The 24,441-nt window shown below is 36.9% G+C and overlaps 1 protein-coding gene and 1 long non-coding RNA gene across 6 annotated transcripts; one reads left to right on the top strand and one right to left on the bottom strand.

Moving 5' to 3' along the window:
* Positions 1-101: 101 nt before the first annotated feature.
* LOC141366034 (uncharacterized) lies at positions 102-20,363 on the bottom strand. Of its 4 annotated transcripts, none has more exons than XM_073871063.1 (17): positions 20,181-20,335; positions 15,552-15,612; positions 12,910-13,125; positions 12,689-12,785; positions 12,147-12,367; positions 11,806-12,075; positions 11,672-11,731; positions 10,475-10,552; positions 10,321-10,374; positions 9,781-9,849; positions 9,283-9,348; positions 5,430-5,498; positions 5,288-5,347; positions 4,340-4,396; positions 4,049-4,257; positions 3,736-3,895; positions 102-312 (listed from the first exon to the last, which is right to left on the bottom strand). In XM_073871063.1, exons 3-17 carry the CDS (start codon positions 13,100-13,102, stop codon positions 209-211), a joined length of 1,767 nt encoding a protein of 588 aa, XP_073727164.1. In that variant the 5' UTR covers positions 13,103-13,125; positions 15,552-15,612; positions 20,181-20,335; the 3' UTR covers positions 102-208. The 4 variants fall into 4 exon arrangements, with proteins under 4 accessions (XP_073727164.1, XP_073727162.1, XP_073727163.1 ...); XM_073871061.1 differs by having other exon boundaries at positions 11,806-12,078; XM_073871062.1 differs by lacking the exons at positions 15,552-15,612; positions 20,181-20,335 and having other exon boundaries at positions 11,806-12,078; positions 12,910-13,249.
* LOC141366037 (uncharacterized) lies at positions 17,608-24,392 on the top strand. Of its 2 annotated transcripts, none has more exons than XR_012370978.1 (4): positions 17,608-17,851; positions 20,321-20,536; positions 21,524-21,556; positions 24,310-24,392. It is a non-coding gene; the product is annotated as an uncharacterized lncRNA (long non-coding RNA). The 2 variants fall into 2 exon arrangements; XR_012370979.1 differs by having other exon boundaries at positions 20,321-20,452; positions 21,527-21,556.
* Positions 24,393-24,441: the final 49 nt, after the last annotated feature.

The raw sequence follows: 24,441 nt of genomic DNA on the forward strand, positions 1-24,441 counted from the left end.
GTTGGCTATGTATAATGTTATTTATGTTAATACAAATAGTAAACTCAAAGTGATGATTTAAATAATTCCAAATCTTTTCTACTCAGAATGAAATCACAGAGTTGTTAAATGATTTATCAATTTATTAACTGTCAATAAATTCATTTGTTTAAAATGTCAAACAACAAAAAGAACATATTAAAAAACATGACTTAAAACATAAAACTGATTAAGAGGACATTCTTGAAGGGGCCAAACGGAGAAAATCCTTAATGCTTTTCTCCGCCTCTGCTTCAGTAGGGGATGGAAGCCCAGTATTTCTCATAGCTGCAGCTGCATGTTAAAAGATAAGAACTAAGGTTAACAGGAAATACATACAGTTAAGATCTCTCTCTCTCTCTCTCTCTCTCTCTCTCTCTCTCTCTCTCTCTCTCTCTCTCTCTCCCCCTCTCTCTCCCTCTCTCTCCCTCTCTCTCCCTCTCTCTCACTCTCTCTCTCTCTCTCTCTCTCAATTTTCAATTAAAAGAACTTTATTGGCATGATTGTGTCACTTACAATATTGACAAAGCATTATACATTAAACCAGAAACATACAATAACACAATAGTAACAAACATTAAGGTGCAATTAAGCCAAGGTCTGTCTCTGTAAAATTATTAGTATACCGAATGACGTAAAGCCCTAAATACCCCGGTACAGCAGGTGGCAGTATGCATCTAAACAAATTTAGACTTTTAGACATCACATTATACTATTGTGCACGTTTAACTACACGTGATTTTCGCGCTGTGGAGGCACCTGTCAGAGCGGGGAAGGATGTGTGTATGTATATTTTATTTTATTTCGTTACATATTAACTTTATAAAAACTTAACCAGCGTCGAATATAAAAAATCTAATTCTGAGATTATAATATGAAAGTTTGATTTCACCCAATAATTTCAGTATGATTTTAATATCTGACATGGTCTTACTCGGTTAAAGATATCAATGATATAAGTTATTTTCTCAGAATATTCTTTATATTATGTAGGAGAATCTAAAAAAGTTATTTTTTTGCGGTTTTAGCAGGCACACATTATTAGTCACATTAGCCCTGATGATACACGCACTGGCACGTGTCAACTACACGTGTTTTTCGCGCTGTGGCATTGTCAACGGGAAAAGGTAAGCTAAGTAGTGGCATTTTCATTTAGTATTGGCTGTATGTGTGGGGCTGAAACGATTAGTCGATAACGTCGACAATAAAAAATTGTCGACAATATCTTGGTTGTCAAGTTTGATTTCACTTAACGTAATGTAAGGGCCTGCAATGTCGTAATTTGACACGCTGCGCTGTGGTTGCGACAATGTAGCGCTAGAGCAGTTTAAGTCTTTAAGTGGGATTTTTCCATACAATAAATGAATAAAAACATGAACAGTAAACATTTCCTTTGTAATTGCTTTTATTTGAAATAAAAAAGTATAATTTATTAGTTTTGATAGAAGCGTAGAAGACAGCTGCTGTCTTTTTCTACGCACTGATCTTCTGTTATGCACTGCAGCCGCTATATGCGTGCCAACTCATTTTATTAATTCCATATATACTATTTAATATGATTAACTTGCTGAAATCTTTAAAGTGGAAGCTTGTGCGTAGCTTTGTTACATTAAATTGAAACTTTGTTGATGTTGTTATTGCGTGTTCTGGTTATTTGCGTATGATTAAACTGTATGGCGAGAAAAAAGCTTTTTTGCGGGTTTTTTTTTAAGTGGGATTGGGGTGCGCAGGAAAAAAGTTTGGGAACCGCTGCGCTAGAGTGTAATGCAGAAAATACCACAGCACAATAGTAGACGGTGAGAGGTACAGTGTTCTCAAGCTGGAGCTACGTCAACCAGCGGTTAATCTCTTTATGTGCTAATCATAAACTAATGAAGAGTACAACTTGACATGTTTTTAGTTAATGTATTAATAAACAATGAATTGAGTTCATTTGTTGGGTCATGTTATAGTATTGAGAGTGAGGAGTCACGTGCCGATTTGGGCGGGGTCTGTGCCGGTCGGCCATGACGGTGGGAAGCGCTATCGGTTGCCAGGGGCAACTTCACAGAGGCGCGACTTCCAGAGCTCTTTCATTTATTATTTCGGCAGGACAGAGACGATCTACAAATACGGTAAAGAAAAGGAATAAAACAATGCAAAAGATAAGGCGAAAGGAAGGGACATTACAGAAAAAAGCTCACAAACAGCGTTGTACTGGCAAAGGTAACTTAAGTTTCTTCACATGCGTTTAGTGTATTGTAATTACATTGCATTTAGCAGACACTTCTTGACCAAAATGACAGAGTAATTAACTGCGACGGTTTCTAAACACTAGAGTGTAACGAGATGTTCAATGTACACAAACGTTTCCAACATGTTTTGATGTAGAATGTTTAGGTATTTAGTTGTAATTTGATTTTAGTCCAATGACACATACTGTTGTACCAGGTTTTTGTGTTGGGGCTGCGAAGTGGACAAACCAGTTCTGGGTTGGCTATGGTATGTGTGCTTGCAAGATGTAAATGTCCTGGTTATATTAAAGCCATTAACAGTGTGGGTAACACTTTATTTGAAGGGGTGTGCATAAAAGACTGACATAAAACCTTCATAATTATGACATGACACATGTCATGAATATGAAGGAGGTTGTATGCATGTTTATGACAACTGTTATTAAGTGTCATTCGTTCAATTATGACATTTTTGATGCAAATATGCCATTGTTTGAGATGGCTTTGTTATGCATAATGGTGTCTCCATTTCGGTAACCTAAAAACTGTGTATTCCATTGTTCCTATGTTTTCCAGATGTACTGTGTGAGGTACTGAAGCAGTTTTTAATGCAGTAGTAACTGCCAGGCATGGTAAAACAGTGTAGAATTGCGAAAAACCTCCTCTACTACCGAGCTAAGAACAAACAAAACGATCATGTTCTGCCGCCGGAATCCTGACAACGGGAGGGGCTCTGTACCATGACGACAACTCCTCACCTCAATATGATGACTCTTCATTAGTTTATGATAAGTGCCTTAACTCAGCATTATTTCATATTTAAGTAAAAATTAATTTAGGTTAGTTCATTATGGTTCATGGACCCTTATTTTAAAATATTACCAATATAATTACAGTAATGTTATTATATTTAATAGAATAAAGCCTGATTGAGTTTAGGAGTCAGGATAGTGATAATAAATAGTGTTATTATACTAACACTTTTCGGTCTTATATAGTCTGTTTTTAAAAAAGAAGCTATCTACTGCTGACAAGAGATGTTTTAAAAAAAAAGTTTGTAATACTGGTTAGTTTTTTTTTATTGTATTTTTCTATTGAAAGAGAAAAAAATATTTAAACAATGCTTATTACACGGCTCTCTGGAATGCTTGATTCTGATTGGTCAGTTGAGACATTTGCAGGTTCGTTCTTTTCAAATAATAACCACTCCAAAGTAATAACGCATAGCCGGTACTACTTGTACGAGTGATAATGTACATTGTAATAAGCGGGATAATGTACAGGCAGCCGTTCTAATCTCCATCTGAAAGCAGGTGATGGCGATTTACTACTGGACCGGCATTACTGACGAGATGCGCATGACAACTTCAAACCCTTGTGTGGAACCATTTTTAACATGATGGTTTAAACTGCAAGTCATAAGCCTATATGCAAAGGACAGTGTACTGTACTGACAGTTACATTTTTCAAATTATTGAATATGTATAATACATTTTGAACCTACCTATTAGCAGTTCTTTAATTCTGGTTTGTCTAATCCCACGTTTGTCTCCCCTTCCACACCAGTTTAACTGTGTCGCGAGAACTGGGCCAAAGACTTTGGAGCAGATTCTCCATATTGTTTTTTTCATTGTGTGCCCTCCACGAACAGATAATTTGTTTACCTTAATACATTAAAGATAATTTCAAAACATTACCAACAAAACACAAACAACATACTACATACTTTTTAACTTTTAATTTCATTACAATAGTAATGAGTTTTATAGTAATTTACATTAGTATGTAATACAATAGAAACTATCAGTAATGCTCACCATTTTTTCCATCACCTCTCTTTCAGATAATTGTTCCTCCAGCCTGTCCAGTTCTTCCATGGATGTGAGAGGAAAGACATTTTCTTCACTTTCCATGGACATGGGTGCTATGAGCTGTCTATTTCCTGCAAGGGACTGGACTACTGAAGTCAGGTGATTGATTTTGAATTCCAGTTCACCTATTGCCACCAATATTGCCCTCTCAACAGCTGTAATTGCAGTAAGATTAAAATGTTTTGGAAGACAATGAAATGTATCATTTTCTAAATGCAACAGTTCAATTTAACTTACGTGTACATTGTTCAGAGACAGAACTCCACCGACATGCCTGTCTCATACTACAAGCACCTGCAAGCACAAACACTTGAATTATTTGGTTTTAGTCTTTTATTCTTTATTATGGTGTCCATCTGCTAATGTTTTTTTTTCATGCAAAAATTTATGTTACAATTATGTAAATTTTTTTACATTGAGATGTCAAAAAGTGTCCCAGTCAACATGAATTAACCTATTTTTAGAATTTTTCGTTTTTGTTATGCATGTTAATGCTTGTGTAGGGTGTGCCACAGGCCTGAATTGTGGTATGGCATGTTGGGATGCAAAAATACAGTTAATCCACGATTAGGCTTGTTGCAATGGTCTGTGTAACCGGTGATACACAGTGCTTTAACCTCTCATTAGGTCACTTGCCCACTGAGGCACCGTCTTCCACCGTAGTTTTGATGTTTTTCTTGTAATAAAATAATTTCGTTTTGTTAGAGGGCAGACATTAAAAACTGAATGTGTCTGTTGCCTGAATTCAGTGTGAGTGAACGTCGGTCACATCACAGAGCAGCCGGTGTCAGAGTGTGTGAGGAAAGGTGGTTATAATTTACATGCAGTAGGGGAAATGATTATTGAACGAGTCAATTTATTTCAGTACATATATTTCCAATAAGGTTATTCACATTAAATTTTCACCAGACATCAGTATTAACTCAAGAAATCAACAAATATAAAGAATTCAAAGCATTAAAGTCCATAAAGTTGAATGACACAGGAAAACGATTAAAAGAAAAACAGGAAAACACGTTAAGAAAAAGGTAGTCACAGGGTGCACCATTTCCTAGATTGTGTGCATCACAATTTGTCTTTAATCAAACTCTAATAAATCAGCAACTTCACCCATTTGATCCTAAGTTCCCATTTGACCCAGTAGTCCAAGTGTTTGATCCCATCCATATTAAACAACTGACTTACTATGTGTTCTGTTGGTATGTCCTTGGTGGGTACTGGGTCTCTGGTCAGAGGTTGTGTTCTCTAATGGATTAAAACATTTTAAATGTTGAGTTATTTATTTGACGGGTATGTGTTTCCTGCATGAGCTAATTAATGGTTTTACCTTGAAAGTTAGATGGATGTTCACCCCAAACATCATCCCTCTGGTAGAAGCTCACTGGGACAGCTGGAGCTGGAAGGGGTTGAGTTGGCACAGTAAGTAGTAATTGCAACCATGACAAATTTACACACACAATGTTTTATAAAATTAAAAATGGAAAAAAAATTTGTAATAAGCATTCAAAACAACTAGAAATTAGGGATGTGCCTGGTCTTTAGGATGCGCCCGGATCGATGGCATCAGTTTTAAAGGAAAATGACACCGTTTTTCAATATTTTACTATGTTCTTACCTCAACTTAGACAAATTAATATAATATATAATACTCTTTTTTCAATGCGTCCACTTCATCTTCGCACAGTGCACCTTGAATGTGTTAGCATTTAGTCTAGCCCATTCATTCCAAGTATGGTGGCACAAAATAAAACGTGGCTTTTTTTTAAGCGGTCATCAAATGAGAACTATATTGTAAGGCGGAAGAGCACTTAGTTTGCAACACTTTGACCTCTGGCTCAGTAACATCATCAGGTTTACAGAAAAATCATCAACACCCATGTAACATTTCTCAGCCAATCAGAATACAGCATTCAACAGGCCCGTGGTAAAAGGATAAATAATTCTGAAATAGTAAGAAAAACTGCTTGCACTAAGAATAAAAATCCCTGTCAGCTTTGTCATCATCATGTGTGTGTGTGTGTGTCCTAAAATTCATTTTCTTATTGTTAAATTCAATGAATGTTCAAAATTAGATTTTTATTTTAATACCCATAATACTTATGCACAGTTTGAAAAGTCCAAAGCCGCATCTCAATGATTTAACATGCAAATACTGGGTTCATGTTTCCTTGCACTTGAATGGACATATTAACCCAGCATTTCAAATTGTCACGATTATCCTCAGTCTGTTATGTAAATGTCAACAATTCCGAAAGAAAACGCATGTGTAACAGTATATTTGATCTGTGTTATAAATGTAGGTTTTAAAGTGACAGCACACCAAATAAATTCCATGTTTGCAAAACTAAAATGTTTAATGAAACATTGATTGTATACAAGGTTCGTTGTTTATTTTGCAAGAAAGTTTTAAAACTCGGAACAATGGGCATCAAAGCGTTGTAGGCACACATGCAGTGTGAGAGAAACAAAGCTGCTGCAGAAATCTCTCAGTCCTGAAAACACTAGATTGGTTGAAACATCAAAATGTTGTGATTTTAGTAAATTAAAAGGCTATATTTTATGCATACATTTTATCATTAAAGGCGCAAAAGAGGATGTTTTCGCCAACTGAATCCAAAGACCGTTACTGAGTTTTTTAAACAAGCGCATGCGTAAGAACAGCCCCCCTCCTTCACAGCTCATTTCTAGGGAACGCCTTCCAAAACTCATGCACGAGTATTTGAACACGAGTGTTTGTTTACCACATATGCTGTGTCGCATCAGTGGATTCATTATGTGAAATGATATGATAATAAATACATAAGACGTAACGTTAGATCAGTCGACGCTACTCCCATTTCAACTAGCGTGTAGCAGACTGGTCACTTACTTACAACTACAGTACAAGAACAACGTCGATATACCTGACAGTACAACAATAATTGAAGAGTTTGGTTCCAAAACGCAATAAATCCATTTTGACAAATTTCGGTAAAAACGTGTTTTCTATACCAAGAAAGTGACAAGATGAAAACCACTATTTTCTGTTACAAACTTTCACATAGCATCTTTAGGTTATAAAAACATAAAAAATTCAAATCCATAACTTGATTTTCAAAGATTTATTATAAAAACTAATTATTTTTTCCACAAAATGCAATAAATCCATGACAGTTTTTTTATTTCAAAATGCTATAAATCTATTAGATCAATGTATAAATGTGCATTCATCTTTACCATTTTATATTTATTTAGTTGACTAGTGGTATACAATGATTAAAAAATAAACATTAATGGCATAAACCAAAACACTTACTTTGTTATATTAAGAACACAATGTTTTAGCATGAGAAGCTTGATGCTGTTGGGAGAACAAGCACCCGCGTGCCTCTCGCGGAAATTATTAGCTGTTGATGGCTTACGTTTCTTTCCCGTCACAGAAAACCATCACAGGTTTGGCAATGCTATTAAAGTATTATTTTGTTATGTTTGTTGATCACGAAGTACAAAGTAGATGAGGAAAACTAGGACTCCGTGTACTCAGCGCGCCGCCATGTTTGTTTACATTGCGTGAATGGTCCGCTGTAATATCAGAAATGGATTTACTGCATTCTGTAAAAAAGCAGGAGTGGCGTTTGTCGCATTTTGGGAAAAAAGGGAGAAAAGATGACAGAATATCACGGCGGGTATTGGATTTTGCGTAAAATTAATTATTTACTTTTAACTACTGACCTGATATAATACTGATTTTGGCAGTAACTCATTTTTTTCAAAAATGGCGTTTATCGCGTTTTGGAACCAAACTCTTCAATTATTCCACAAAGAAAGAATAATCACTGTTACCTGTCGAGGAGAATTTTTGCGAACTGCGCGTCTGTCTTAACACCTCTCTGTTCCTTCATTTCTCTCCAGGTTGAAATGTTTCTCCAAGAACGACTCTGGTTAGATTACGTTATTCTGACAATTTTCTCCTCTTCTCAGCAACTTAAAAAGTCTTTTTTTGCGTTCTCCTTCGGGTTTCTTATCTTCCATGGTGCAAATTCAAGGAGGAAAGCCGGAGCGACAATGAAAACAAACCGAAACTAAAGACGGAGTTTCATGCGCTATGCGCATGCGTCGCTTGTGTAAAGTTACTGGAGCGTGCACGTCTCTCACAAGGAACGTAATGACAGTGATTGACAGGCCAGAGGGCCAATCGTTGACGCGATGATTGCGTCAACGATTGGCTGATGTTTTTTCAGTGCACCTAATAAATAGTCTTTTATCAGTTAGTAAAGACAGTTTCAAGTAATATTGCAAAAATGTATTAAACAAATATCTTCTTTTGCACCAGGATTTAAGTTTCAAGGTGAAAAATATCTTGTAATATCCACAAACTTTAAATATCTCGTGAACCCAGTCTCGTGTCACACCCCTATAAAATACATCTTTTTGCAGGGCCAAACGGAATCCGCACCCGCGAATTTAATGCCTGTGATTGACAATCACACATAAACCACGCTTGAGCGTGTTTGTGACCATAACCGTCATTGACGACAAGCACACATAGGTAGCCTCGCGTGTATGTGACAAGTACATAAACCCTGCGCGTGTTGTTTGATGTGATTGTTTTTAATGATAGAGAGCACCAACCATTTGAAATTTGAGATGAAATAAAACTTACCACTGAGTTAAACAGATATTACTTGTCTCTGTGTCATCTATGTGCCACGACAGTCAGCACTCAGCAGCACATAAAAATGTTTCTAAAAACATTTAAAATCATTCCACAGAATTTTCCAAAAAATTTCCAGAGAAAAAGCATAAAAAGTCTGCGGATTCCGTCTGGCCCTGCTTATTTGTCATGAAAGATAAAAGGTAAAAAAAATGCATGGAGGCATGCACACTGGACTATAAAATTGCACCGCATTGCTGTGATGTAGGTCTTAAATTGCATTCATAATGGTCTTAAAAAGGTCTTTTAAAAGTCTTGAATTAGAGTTGGTGAAACCTGCAGACACCCTGCACTCAAAATAAAACTGAAAGCATATTTAAAAGAATCGTATTGCTAAATTGGTCACAGTTCCCAGCCCTAGTGAATGACTACGACTGATTTTAACACACTAATGATTTATGATTCATTATGATTCAGTGATTGTATGTAAGTTTACAATTTGAGGTTCTAAAGAGCTGGGACAATAGCTACAGTTTTTATTACTTACTCGGCGTTCGTTCTTCATATGTTCCTCTCAGGTCTTGAAAGGGTCTCAGTTCAGAATATGTTATCTCTAATAGATGATACAAAAAAGTTGTATTACCTTTTGTGGTAGGATGTAATTTATGTTGTGATTTCAATAACAAAAGCATTTTTGAAACCATTCTTAACTAAAATGAATGGCTGGAATAGTAACAGCCCACTGGTGTTCAGTTAGAAGAGTGACTTAAATGTAAGATTGCAATGTCAGACAAATATTGTTCTGTTGCTGGCAGTGGAAAACTAGTGGACACAAAGTGAGGCCATACAGAAGCACACAAATAATTTTTTAACCAGAGTGGGTAAAACAGGGTGGAACATGGTCTACATTTCTTCAATTACTGTGTTTTTGACAAAAACAAACTTAAGTAATATTACATGTACACCTCAGCGAACGTAATAAAACAATACAAATAAAAACACATGTTGTGACCACTTTAATTGAGGAGTATTAATGCTTATTTACCTTGATTGCCAAGTGGATATGCACTCCAAGCATGTCCTTGCTCATCTTGCTGAATGAAGCCTGGGCCACCTGAAGCCAATGAAAGAGTTGAAATTGCTACCATGACAAAATCCACATATAGAAGGTATGCACAAGACTGCGGTTACAAGTGGCAAAAAGTCTGAGCGCTGTGAGGTAAAAGTAGAGCAATTGGTAAGATGTTTGCTTGATATTATCAAGGCCTTAATTCTCTACCTGAAATTAAATTGTGCCTCTAGCTTTGTGTTAAACAATATTTAACACACTTGGGAGTGGTTTGCCAGACAGGGCTTATTCTATTTCTAGACTAAAATGTAAGTTTGAGCTGCCCTAATTTTAAAAACACCTTGCATTGATATATCTTTACATATTGGTGCGGTTGTTTAGTCTCAAAATGCACACCTGGCCTGATCCACGAAGGCCTGGTCCTGGATTAATCTAAACACTGTCTGGAAAACTGGCCCTTAAATATTAAATGTATGTAGCTATTTTTGTAATTGTAATTATGTTTTAATAACTTACATTGTGTTGTGTCTTCTTGGAAACCTGAGGGTCTTGGGACAGAAATGGTGTTCTCTAATGTATTGTAAAGAAAATTGCATCACCTAATGTTAGGGTGTTTTTCATGGGCAAATACCTTTCGGTTTTTCAAATGCTAAATAATGCTCTTTTTTACCTTGATTATATGTGTGTTCACCCCAAGCATTCTCAGGCTGGTCTGCCTCATATAAGTTTGTTGGTATGAAGTCCAAAGCTGAAATTGTAGATTTGGTAGGTTAATCATGTGATTATGCAAATGTCCTTGTTTATGACTGGTAATTTAGGGCTTGACATTAACCATTGTCATGTGGTTGACCTTAGTAAATGACAAATTTACTTTTCTGAGAAAAAATTATTTGCAGAGAGATAAAAATGACATTTCTGACTGTGTGAATCTGGTTATGGCAGGTTAGTATAGAAAAAAATGCTATATCACATTAAAGCAGTTATTATTATAGTGTTTCCCATTCATTCATTTTGATTTCACCAAATCAATTGACCATAACAAATACATTTTTGCACATCATGTTTTTCACTATAACACAACAGGTGCTTTACATACATGCCTGCCGTCAGTCGCTGTGCTCCACCGTGACTCTGACCCCTCATTTAAACCTGGTGCACATGCGGGCGTTTTTCACTTTAGTGACAGATCTATGTTAGCCAGTGTCTGCCAGTGACTTCTCTTCTGAGCGGCGTGAATTTAAAATGTGTGTTATGCGTCATGTGAATCTGTGTGCATCATGCGTCAAAAGCATGTGTCAAAATATGTGCCAGCTGCACAGGCGTCAAAAGGGTTTATGAGGGCTTGTTCACAAAATACTCGCAAGATACTAACTTAACACTGATTACACATGAGGTTAGGCAAGTATCTAGCAAACATGAGTGTCTCTTTTATCATAAACCCCTTTGAAATGACATGTGATGCCCACAAGTTTACATGACGCACTGAACAGATATGTTGATGGGCTAAACGCATGTTGTGACAAACTTTGCATTGTGTGCCCTCAAAAAAAAAAAGAGGTCACAGCCAGACACTGATGTTAGCAAAGGGAATTGTATATTCAGATGCTGCAAGACTGTGTTACTTTTGCACTTGGAAAGCAGAGGTTGTGTTTGTTAAAGCTGGAGTTTTAGCTTTATAGTATAGGCATTGTTTCTGTTCAAACAATAACAAATAAAAACAGAAGTGGGCCTAATAAAACATAATCAAGCTTCAAGCAAAGAGATCCCATGCAATACAGTTTACCATTGGTAAGGAGTGTTTTGGGCATGGCACAAAGTGCTTAAACCATTGTTGTTTTTACTTCTAACAGTTTTGTTTCAAACTTACAGTTGCTGAAAGAGTTTCCTGTTCTGCTTGAACTGCTTGGCAAAGGTTGCACAACAGGACCTGAAAATAATGATTTTTTTAGCACTTAGTAGTTACACGTGTATGTAACATACATTTTAACTAATCATTGTTACCTATGATGTGTTTAGGAGCTGCTGGTGCCTTTGGTGGAGCTGCTGGTGCCTTTGGTGGAGCTGCTGGTGCCTTTGGTGGAGCTGCTGGTGCCTTTGGTGGAGCTGCTGGTGCCTTTGGTGGAGCTGCTGGTGCCTTTGGTGGAGCTGCTGGTGCCTTTGGTGGAGCTGCTGGTGCCTTTGGTGGAGCTGCTGGTGCCTTTGGTGGAGCTGCTGGTGCCTTTGGTGGAGCTGCTGGTGCCTTTGGTGGAGCTGCTGGTGCCTTTGGTGGAGCTGCTGGAAATTTTTTTACTGCTTAGTAGTTACACATGTATGTAACATACATTTTAACTAATCATTGTTACCTATGATGTGTTTAGGAGCTGGTGGTGCCTTTGGTGGAGCTGCTGGAGCCTTCGGCAGAGCCTTCAGTGGAGCCTTAGGTGGAGCTGCTGGAGCCTTCAGTGGAGCTGGTGGAGCAGTCGGAGCTGGTGGAACCTTCAAACTCTGCGCAGGTAAAGCTTTAATTTTTTTTTTTTTTTTTAGGGGGAAATCTTCCTCTTCATCTGATGAGTAAATTTTTTTTCTAAAAATAAAAAGCAATATATTTTTCGAGGCAAAATATATGGTAAAAATGTTCTAGTCTATGTACTATATACTGTAGTAAAATATGGCTTTTCGATTCTGGAATATTTGGAAATCATTTTAATTCTGATTCCTGTTTCTCGAGTTGAAAGACCTTGTTTACAAAGATTCTATGTTCCCTATGTGTGACTTTCCATGTGAATTTCCAGCCAAGGATTTATTTTTTGATTTTATTTACATGACATCACACTACGTAATGAAAAGAATGTTTTGTAAAATATACTATATAGCTTTTATGAATATAGCTTTTGGTGTAACTTACTTTGGAATTCTTTTTCCGCTGGGTGTTTCAGGCTCAGAGTTGATGTCAGAGGTATAGCATGCCTTCGTCCACTTTTTTGCAATGCTTTCAAAAGATGCTGAAACAAATTAAGCATCTTCACTTATTAATGGGTTAAGCCATTAGAGGTCACACATTAATAAGTTTGCCATCATTTGCTTATTGATCTTTATGTACCATTTACAGTGACAATTACTGCTTACCTGACTCGTACAGTATTCTTGCCTGATGTTTGGTCCACCCTTTCTCAGGCTGTGGTGTCTCCATCGTCCTTACACTCCTCAGCAGCCGGTCCAAATCTTTGTATGGAGGCCACCATGCAAGTCCATCAGAGATCCATGGTTGTGCTATAGGACCGGTTGTTCCCTCTTCTATAAACTCAACTATCAGGTACATTCTCTATCTGCACCAACCGGGGACTGTTAATGTTTAACAATGTTCTGATTTTAGTTGTTTATATAAATAATTAACATTTATTTCAAACAAATATAAAACAAGAAATGATTTTTGATGAATAAATTGATGAATAACTAATGAAAACAAATGAATAACTACTGTGTATGTAGAAGAGGAACTGAAACAAAATAATGGTCACATGGAACCAAAAAAGCCTTCCCCTCAATCTCTTCAAATTTGCAGAATTCTGTTGATGTTGTTGCAATGGTGTCAACAAGATGAATGCCAAGTGCTGAGGATGGCAGGGGATATTCAAAAAAATTTTTGTGGTTGTTAAAGGTACTGTATGCAATGTAAATGTCTTCCCCCAGTGAAATAATGTTTTGAACCTTTGCCACTTTTCCTCCCATGTAAACAAAGCTGTTAGCATGGTCCAGTTTGATTGTGTATAAAGATGTTGTTAGTTCTTTATACTGTGTGGCTTCCAGAAAAGATTCGGGTAAAGGGCCGGCTGCATGTTGTTTTCTGAGCATTTGTGGCTTGTTTTTTGTGACTGTTTGTCTTGATTTTTTGTTTTGTGGCATTTCAGAAAACCTTCTGACAATCTGACTAAGGGGGCATGTAGGCTTTCGCAAAAGTCTCTTCAGTTTATTGAGGTAATCCTCATATTTAAAAGCGCTAAAGTTGTCGAGGACGCCATGGTGTTTTGCATCTTCTGCAAGATGTATAAGACTGTGAACATTGTAGGAAAGAAATTTGGGGCCATATAGTTGTCCAAAGTGTGTAACAAAAAGGTGCAGAATTTCATTTGCGTAGTCAATGTGATCTCCAATTAGGCTGTCGTTACACAGTATAAAAATGCCCACAAAAAACAGCAGAAAGTTTTTGTACACCTCTGAATTGAGCAGGTCTTTCAGCATAACAGGGCCTGTGTACAATAAAAACTGCCTAAACTCAGTCGCCTTCCATCGATCAATTTCCTTCAGTGCCCTTGGTTTGCGAGCAAATTCCATGGGCACACTTGCTTGGGCGCTAAGCAACCTCTTTGTTAATACGCTGACTTGGAAGCCCGACAGCCTACAAGTTAGAGGACCCAGCCGTAGCCACAAGAGGAGAAGCCGCCGCATGACTCCAAGGCACACAAGGTGCATATAATCAAGGGGGAATCCATAGACCATGTCCAGTGAGGTTCTTTCTAGAGGTGAGGTGCCAAGGTGGTGATCTGAATCAATTTTTTCTCTAAAATTGTCGTTTGTTCTAAGGGGCATGTCATGTCTTGGGAATGTCATCCTGTTTTCTAGGTAAACGCCATCCTGAATGCACCTTTCACACCCATGGTAGCCTGTGTGACCTTTTACGCTCTTCAGAAAAGCACGTGCAGGTGCGTCACAGACCATTGAAGTAAGCTGTACAGTTAGGTTAATTCCTTCAAATTCAAAACCATTGCTTAATTCTTGTATTTCACAGATGAAATCTCCAAGATATTCCTCCAGTGAGTTGGGTTTACTGGCTCCACAAAATAAACCTACTGTCACAGGTTCGACTTGTTCCAAGTTTTGCACAGTGCAAAGAATTGGCCAAAATTGTTTTGTCGAACTCTTGTAAAGAGGCAGACCATCAATGTTAACCTGCAGTTCTAAATTGGTTGTGGTCCTCAAAATACTCATGTTGTTCTGGAGTATGCCTGAAAGGGATGGCAGAAGTCCAAAATGATAGTACTGGCCACCTGCTTTATTCTGAACTTCTGCTGTGCTGGAACGTACTGTTCCTAACAGCGTCCTGGCATCTTTTGGCAGGTTCAAATTTTGCTGACGGAGTATGCCAAGTAAAGAATTTAATGCAACATGTGGAATTTTATGATTTGTTGCCCAAGTTGCCAAGTCATCCTGTAAAGAATTGCACATTTCAGACTCTGTGTCAGAGTCTGTGTCAGACTCGCTGTCATTTAAAGAACTTGCGGTATTGACACATTCTGGCTCATCAATATAAGACAGACAATCCATAAATTCATCATCTTCAACTGTGTTAGTGTCACTGTGCATGCCACCAAACTCATCCTCCCATGATGATGACGATTCTTGCAGTGACTGCAGTTGCTTGTCCACCTTAGCTTTAGCTTTTCTTCGCATTGTCCAGTAAGACATTTTTTTGCAAGCCATGCTTGTAAAAGATAAAGAAAAATACAAAAGTTGAACTGACCTATTCTGTGTAATGTGGTGGTTCTCAATTCCAGTTTTGCAAAAATTCTGCATTTCACATTTTGGATATTTCATTTAGTAACTTAGGGTGTTTAGTAATTCAGAGTTACCCCTTAGGGTTAATAATAAGGCACTTTGAACTGAACAGGGCATAATAGATGAGAGAGACATTTAGAATGTAGTGCTGCGTGTTCCCAAGACCAGACTTAAGAACCACAGGCTGTATGCAGTGAACTGTTAAGTGTACATACCTTTTGTTTTCGACAGTTTGAACTTCGGTCACTGTTGTAGAATATAATGTACTTTCTATAACTGGGAAGACAACATAACATTGACACACAAAAATCATTGTAATTACATTTGCTGCGTCCGAAAACTCAAGGCAGTGACTCGTTGCCTCGCTGCCTCATGAGGAAATGACTTCGGAGGCATGAAGGTAGCTCAGAGAAAGACTTTCGGACACACTTCTAAGGCAGCGTGTTTGAAATTTAAACAGAGGGCGCTTTTGTGATAACTAATCACATATTTGAAAACTACAATACTAATTTCTCGCTAGAAATGCAATTAAAATGTGTAAAAAGTACAAATATACCTTTATTTACACTAAATTGGTGGTCCAGTCGCGTCCTTGGCCGCCATTTTATTTTTTCGAACTCGACCGGACTCGACCAATCACATTCTTAATGTACGTCCACGCATAGGTATCTCAGGAGACAGGAAGTAAACCAAACATTGAATTCGGACATGCCTTGATGCCTTGCTGCCTTGGAAAGCTGCCTCAGAAGGCAGCAATTTAGAGTTTTCGGACGCAGCCTTTGTTGTGGCTCATACGTATTCAAAAGGCTAATGGAATCTTTGTGGTCTTTTTAGATAATGTGGATTTTAATTTAACCATTCTTCCTAGTTACATTGACTACAGAATAATTGTTTAAACTCTTCCTGAAGGGCAGCAACCCTTCCAAGTTTATAGGGCTGTTTACACTTTAAAGGTCACTAGAACGTTAACTGGAACAATAATCATATTAGTGTCATGTTGTTCTAACTGTTTATGAGTTTCTTTCCTTTGTTGAGTGGAGGGGAGGATATTTTGATAAATGATTGTGGGCACAAAGTTGATGGTCCCCCCTTTGACTTCCATAGTATTTGTTTTTCCTACTATGGAAGTCAGTGGGTACCGTCGGCTGCGTAGTTAACATCAATTATCAAAATATCTTCTCTTGTATGCAACAGAATAAAGAAACTCTTACAGAACCATTTAATGTCAGTTTGCAAGTCTTGGTGATAAAGTATGTCTCAAAGATGCACAAAAGGATGTCTGGCATACAAACAACCATGTTTGTTCTATTATTTTGCAGTTCTTTCATTGATTCACTAGTTTCAATTAAGTGACATTGTTTTATTTCAGGTATCTGTTATGTTGTTCACTTAAAAGTGAGTTCAAAGGGATTTGTGTTTTTATGTTACCCACAATTACAAATCAGTATTACTAATGTACTATAAGTAAAAATATTAACTTATCTCATACATATTGGGGTAGTTTCCTAGACAGGGTTAAGATTAATCCACGACTAGACCTTAGTTATATCTGGACATTTGAAGGGAGAGTTCACCCAGGGATGAAAATTATGCCATAATTTTGTTATAAACCTGTATGAGTTTCTTTTGACACAAAAGAACAAAAGAAGATAGTTTAACTTTAGTAGTAGGAAAACAAGATATGGAAGAATTGTGATAAATGATGATGAAGATATTTTGATGGATGATTGTAAGCACACTGTTGATGGTACCCATTGAATTCCATCGTATTTGTTTTTCTTATTATGGACAATCAGCTGTGTGCTTACATCATTTATCAAAACTCTTGTGTTTATCAGAAAAAAAAGAATTCATACAGTATTAGAACAGCATGAGGGTCAAAAAAATTGTGACAGAATTTTCACTTTTGGGTGGACTATCCCTTTAAGTATCTTTTACAAACATACATTAGAAAAAGAAAAATACTACAGCACTTTTAAGATATGTCTGTACAAGCTGATTTTAGTCTTGATGGCGCAAACATTTTTTTTACTTCAGGGACTTGACTTAAGCCCTATCTGGTAAACCATCACATTGACTTATTGGTCATGATTTAGAACATGCATTAAAGCCCTATGTTTTTGTTATATATGGTATTTAAATATTTAGTTTTGTGATATTGTTTGAATGTTTCATAAAATTGCAGGAATTACATTATTAAACTGTTTGTATTGTTCAACAAGCGGTTCAACCTTTGCCAGGTACAGTTGTCTACGTTTCAAATGCATATCCTATTTGCAGATTGTGTTGATAACCATGCGTTGACTGGCTGCGCAGATCTATTTCAATGTGAAGTTGAAGTATCGCGAGAGCGACACTTGGAAGTTGACTGCCGCTTTTTTCGATGCTTATTCAATAACAGGCTGGCATCTACCACAGATTTACATAATAAAGTCTAGATGTCTTAGGGCGGAGTCTCCAACATCATCACCGGTGGCCATCCTGTCACAGGCAAGGCTGTTGTACATGATGTAAGGTGAGTGATCTGCACGATCTTGACGGATTTGCAAATGGTTCGGTTTCTTACAAACGTTATTAACGTGGCTATAATTCTGGATGCTTAAACGTGTTTTATGAACATATATGCATTGTCACAAGTACATCTCTGACGTTTATAACAAACAGTTTAAGAATCGGTAGAATTTAGCAAAGTTATAGTTATTTAAAAGCTCCATTAAAACACAATGTTAGGCGTGTGCGAGCTGATCTGTGACAACATGGCCGCCAGGTGCAGGCGAGACAGACTTTATTCTGCATATCTGTGTGTAAAACTCGGACATGAAATGCACCAAAAGTTGGTTTGCTAACCGCCATTAAAACAAAATGACTCTCAGGGTGTGTCTCAGTCGGATCAGTATATCGTCCATGGGGTTTCGGGCACCGGTAAGGACCCTCACTTAACATTGGAAAACTGTTCACTTTTTTTCTTTTAACGTGACTGCTATAAGCGCATTGTGATTATTCACATCTGTTATTCATCAACAAACGGCAAAACCATCGTCTCTGTGACTTGATTTTTAAACACGTGTGAAAAACGCTTTCATTATTATTTTGCATCTCAGTATATACATTTGAAGGCACATTACATTTAAATATTAAGTTAGATCGTTGTCCCTTCCTGTCTAACAATGTGTGTTTATAAAAAAGTTATGTCGCAAGTTTTTTTCTCTCTTTGTTAATTTATTTATTTTAACTCTTGCATGAAGTTTGGTTGCATCGTGGAAATGTTTGTTTCAGTGCACCGGAAGGATTTTCCGCTTGACCCCCATGATGATCAGTGTCCTCGGACATGTTGTGAGGTGCAGCGAACATCTCAATTCACATAATTTTGGAAATCCAGCTTTTGACTTACCGTGTGTCTCAATTAGTTCCCTAGCTCCCGAGGTCGTGAATCAGTATATCGTGTACACAGGTTCGGGCACTGGTAAGGACCTATGGCTCACTTCACATTGGGACGATGTTCACTTAATTTTCTGTCACGGCTGCTTAAGCGCGTTGTAATCACTCACAGCTGTTACTCATCAACAACCGGCAAAACCAACATCTTTCTGACTTGATTTTAAAAACAGTACATTGTGAAAAATGCTGTCATTATTCTCTTACATATCTGTGCATAAAATTGGAGGCATATAATTACATTTTAAATGTAATAAATATATTTACAATTTTAAATATTATTCTTTTAAATATTGAGTAGATTGTGGTCCCTTACTGTGTAGCAATGTGTGTTTATATTTACAACTAAAACAAACGTTTGTCTTTATAAAAGTTCTGTAACATTTCATAAAGTTTATTGAGTTGGATCACGTGATGTTCGGTTGGCGAGCTTCAGAAAAGGTCACGTGATTTCCGGTTAGGGAACAAAGGGATCATCGATGCTCACTGGTTTTTGCGTTGCATTGTGAGAATTTTTAGGGAACGAACGTTCCAGTGCACTGAACGGATTTTGCGATTGAGACAGCCCTTAAAATGGCCGACTCCCTGATCAGTGCCCTGACTACTGAACAAGGGAGCTGATTGAGACACACGGTTAGTTTTTCTAAGTCGCTCCTTTTATAATTATAAAAACGTTTCTATTAGTGGTTTTGACGTCAGAGCTGGTTTTCAATCGGATCCATAAAAAACGCAACACACACTTCTTGATTCTACGTTGATGTTGGATAATGCGGGTGTGTTAATTGGTAAGGTAACTATTTTTGTTAAAATATTTAATGTTTAACTTAGTTATAAGTTCGGTTTACGTTGCGGGTTTAACGATTTTCACATACTGCCACAGATTCTCTGTTTAAATTGGCGTTTATCGACTCAAATCTTAGTTATAACAATTGAATAATCTGTTTCATATTTGGGAGATGTAAACCATTATGTGTGTGTGTGTGTGGGGGGGGGGGGGACGAGAGTTGGGAAGTGGAAGTTAAGCGTACAAACGATTTGCAGATGCTAAACTCCGATAACCAAAATGTGTCTCGACATTTCGTGAACTAACGCGCGGTCACGGTAGTTGTTAACATGAAATGATCACACTACTTAGAAGTAACGGGTACTGGAAAAAAACTGTTTATTTTCTAGAAGTTTTACAAATGATTGTCAGCAGCAGCAGCTGTTACCTCAGATTTCCGGCACTAATTTCCCCGCCCTTGTGTCAATGACGTCAGTCAGCTTCCCCTCAGGTGAATTTAATGTTACCTATCTCAAATTTTTATTACAATCATAAAACCGTTGTCGTGTTATATGATGATCTTTATTTTTATGCTTTTTTATGATTCTTGTATTCTGTTGGTTAGTTAGCTGAAGTAAATACTTACCAACAATGATGAACAAAGCAACTACTGAAATAAGAGTCGAATTCAAATTAAAACGTAAAAATCGTAAACGATGTCGGTGAGTATGAACTGATATATACAAATTAATATTTACAAATTATTTTTGATTTCTTAATTTTAAGATATATAATGAAACGATGAACGATCTTCCGTTGTGGTCATCTGACTGGCCTCTGACGTCTCTCCGTTCCGAGAGTGCAGCGGGCCACTTTCTGCAGACTCTAAGCCAATCCATGCAGGCATCTTAAAGTGACGTAAGAAGCCTGGTAACCGTGTCAATATACTTAATTGATATATTTATCCCTCTTAGATACCTGCCGGAATAATGTTACATAGTAGTAAGTGTATTTTTTCATACCTTTTAAATGTTCTAATGTTTTGGAATTGTGACTTATTTTTAACAACAACAAAATTTATAATAATATATAATATAGTTTGTTATTATAATTATTATTATTATTATATAAACATAATTCAAGACCCTGTACAGTGCAATAACAGTGCAGACAAAATGGATGCAAGTTTGTACTACAAAAGTGCTTCTTTGACTTGTACCCAAATAAATATAACATCTAGTCCTGTCACATGATTTTTTCCATATTCTTTATACAGAATGTTATAGTTTTAAAAAGTGCCATTTTAATTGGTTAACGAAGTAAACAAATGCTGTACATTTGACTTCACTTGATCTTCAGTGTTCAGTGTAGCAGTATAAAGTGGTGTCACTGCCTTAATGACCACCTTATAATGGTCAACGCTGCATCTTATTTAGTAAACTCTGGCTTAACAGTCAATTCACAGGAACGGGTTTCATATGGCTATGTTGCCCAAGATATTTTGCTGTGCATGGGTAAATGTGAACATTTTATGTTGTCAAGTAGATTGAGATGGTTCCCCCACCACCCCACAAATTTGGGAGCATGATGATAACGTGCAGGAAAATCATTGGGTTAGGGCTGCCAAACCTTTTCCCACTTGTAGATAGGGTAATAAATTGTTTAGCACAGTGGTCTCCAACCAGTAGCCTCAGTTTTAATATTTATATATTACATATTTTTATATTAGCTTGGCTTTTTTATGCATGTTAACATTTTAAACAATTATAAAACATATCAACAATTAAAATAAAATCAACAAGTAAAACAAAAACAATGTGATTAGACGATCAAAAAAAGTAGCCCTCCAGATTGTTTTATCCAACGTGGTAGCCCTTGCTCAGAAAAAAGTTGGATACTCCTGGTTTAGCAGTTAACAGATTAAAAGGATGATTCTGTTAGATCTGAAATAATGATTGTATAAATAACCAAGTATTCTGTTGTTTTTAGCAGATTACTCGGGAGAGATGCCATTAATGAAAGGTATGTTGCTGCTCTATGCCTTCATTAAAATGTCTATGCTTGCATCATAATATCCACCTTTTCCACAAGCAGACAGGGAGTCCCAATTACCCATTTAAACAGGATGATTGAGACTTCTGGTTTGCAGCTTTTAATGTATTGTAATGTATAAAACAGATGGACATTGACAACCATGATACAGTGGATTTATTTTACTTTACTTTAAAACCCACAATAGAGACAGAGCGCAGTTATGCAAATTTGAAAACCACGCCCACCCGAGGGGGAAAGCAATCCAACCGTCTCCATTGACTTTGTATTGCGAGAAGCCGCCTCCTTGTCATTTCTGGCTTATAACAAAAACTGAATAATGCCTAAAAGCTGCTGTGTGACAATATGTACAGCTAACAAGCCAAAGAACCCAGAAATAAGTTTTTATAAGCTGTCGAGCCGTAAAACCCTGTCTTTAAGGAGAATGAAGTGGATAGCCGACTACGTTTCCCCCTAGTGGACGCAGTTCTACTAATAGAAGTACTATGAAAAGTTGCCTGTTTCCATTTCTGTGTCTTTAAACGCTCGTTTTTTGGGGTCGACATCTTATAAAAACTTATTTACAGATTAAACTTAAAAACAGAATAATACCTAAAAGCTGCTGTGTGACAAGGTGTACATCTAACACGCCAAAAAAACCAAAAACCGTTTTTATAAGCTGTCGACTTCAAAAAAATGAGCGTTTAGAAACAGAAATGGAAACAGGCAACTTTTCATAGTACTCCTATTAGTAAAACTGCGTCCAATAGGGGGAAACGTAGTCGGCGATCCACTTTATTCTCCTTAAAGGCTGGGTTTTACGGCTCGACAGCTTATAAAAACTTATTTCTGGGTTCTTTGGCTTGTTAGCTGTACATCTTGTCACACAGCAGCTTTTAGGCATTATTCAGTTTTTTGTTATAAGCCAGAAATGACAAGGAGGCGGCCTCTTGCAATACAAAGTCAATTGAGACTGTTGGATTGCTTTCCCCCCCCCGGTGGGCGTGGTTTTCAGGTTATGATGCGCTGCGCTCTGTCTCTATGTCAACAAGTAATTAGTTGTAATTAGCAACATTAGTTTGCAGTGGCAGCATGGGCACATGAGTATTTAACAGACTGTAAACATAACTTTGTCTGTTTCTCAACCATTGAAGTTACACAGCATTGATTACTTAGCTCACCTATTGTGGTAAAAATAAGCACATTATTGTAATATTGTGGTTTTCCAGAATAAATATGTGATTGAAACTTTAATAAATTGCATTATTATTATTATTATTATTATTATTATTATTATTATTATTATTATAAATTGCTTACATGCTTACCCGATTTAGTCTATGAAAACGCTTTGATTTAGCTCAAGTCTCTTTAAAACCAGCCTTCCTAAATGTCCAGTCTACTCTGATTGGTCAGATGACTCCGGATTTCAGGTCCTACATGAGTTTCTTTATTACAGAAAATTATATTTTAACAAATGATGCTAAACACAAGGCTGGTGGTACTGTTAACTCTGTGTTTACCATCATTTATCAAAATAGCTTCTGTGTTCAGAATAAAGAAATTCGTACAGGTCTAGAACAACATGAAACTTGTGTATCATTTATTCACCCTCATTTTTGGGTGAACCATTTGTTAAGTTATACTTTATGGTTAAAAAGTAAATACTAAATAAAGTGCAAAGCATCCATGGTAAAAATGACTTAAATACTTTGTTATATTCATGGTGATGCAGATAGTAAAGAGTCCATTGCATTTTAACTTGACAAGCAAATAAATTGACACACATTGTTTTGATTTTCAATATTTTAACAACTCTTATTAAACTCAACACAAAGTTTTCAGCATGCCGATTGTAATCAAGATGAACAAACAAGAAATTAGTGCTGAAAGTGTGTACCTATATATGATTTCCGTAAATAAAATGGCTCGCGTGATGACCTTGCACCAGCGACCTCATCTGGGACAATTCATCAAACTTGGAGACCTTTAGTAATTAAACATGATACCTTTACAGTCCACTGCTGTCTGTAAATAAGAGCTCTCAGCAAGGCAGTTATAATATTGTTTTACAAAAGTGATGTAAAGAGAGCATGCGCAACTGTTGTTTATATTGCTTTGTCTAGCATGTAAAATATATGTTAGCTGCAGCAATAGAAAACGAAATATAAAAGATGCATGTCCACTTTGTTTGAAATAAAAACTTTTAGTTTTGATGAGGCTAGTCATTTTGTTGCCAACATGCTATTCATAATTTAAACTTGTTACAATATTTTTTTGTAAACGTGCCTTAAAAATAATTACGAATTATGTCAATAGAAAATAAATAATACGGCTTACCTGACATCATTGTTCAGGAGTAAAGGAGATGTATGGTCCTAGTAGATTTTAGAAAAAGGTATGAAACATTAACAGAAATTTGTTGTAAAATCTTACTTTTCTTGGTAAGATTATAGGCCTACGCAGTGTGTTTGGTAGGTAAACAAAACAAACACACGTTCTAGATTTGATTAAACAAATTCCAAAAATTCAGCCTTTTCACAATCGCGATAATGCAATATGAAATCTTGATCTCAATATTACATACTGTAAGGCATGCAAGCAACACATACTTTTGTCTATATAGATTTTTTTTCTGGCTCACTCCTACCCCTGCCATGGCCACCCTTCGTTCACCATTAATAATTCATTAGATTATTTCCTGTGCATTTTTGAATCTCTTATCTTATTTTCTCTACCTACAGCTATGGGTGTGCAGCAGCTTCTGTGAGCATCTCATCATTTTCTCATGGAGGTCAGCCTTGGCAGCTTCTGGACTAGGGCAGGTCAATCACAGTTTGCCATTTCTACACATTGTCAACAACCATTACATATTG

This window comes from Misgurnus anguillicaudatus, chromosome 9 (assembly GCF_027580225.2).
Source record: "Misgurnus anguillicaudatus chromosome 9, ASM2758022v2, whole genome shotgun sequence".
Classification (NCBI taxonomy): domain Eukaryota; kingdom Metazoa; phylum Chordata; class Actinopteri; order Cypriniformes; family Cobitidae; genus Misgurnus; species Misgurnus anguillicaudatus.

Coding starts and splice junctions, on each gene's coding strand:
- LOC141366034 (XM_073871060.1), bottom strand. CDS start 15,261: ATGGCTTGCAAAAAAATGTCTTACTGGACAATGCGAAGAAAAGCTAAA.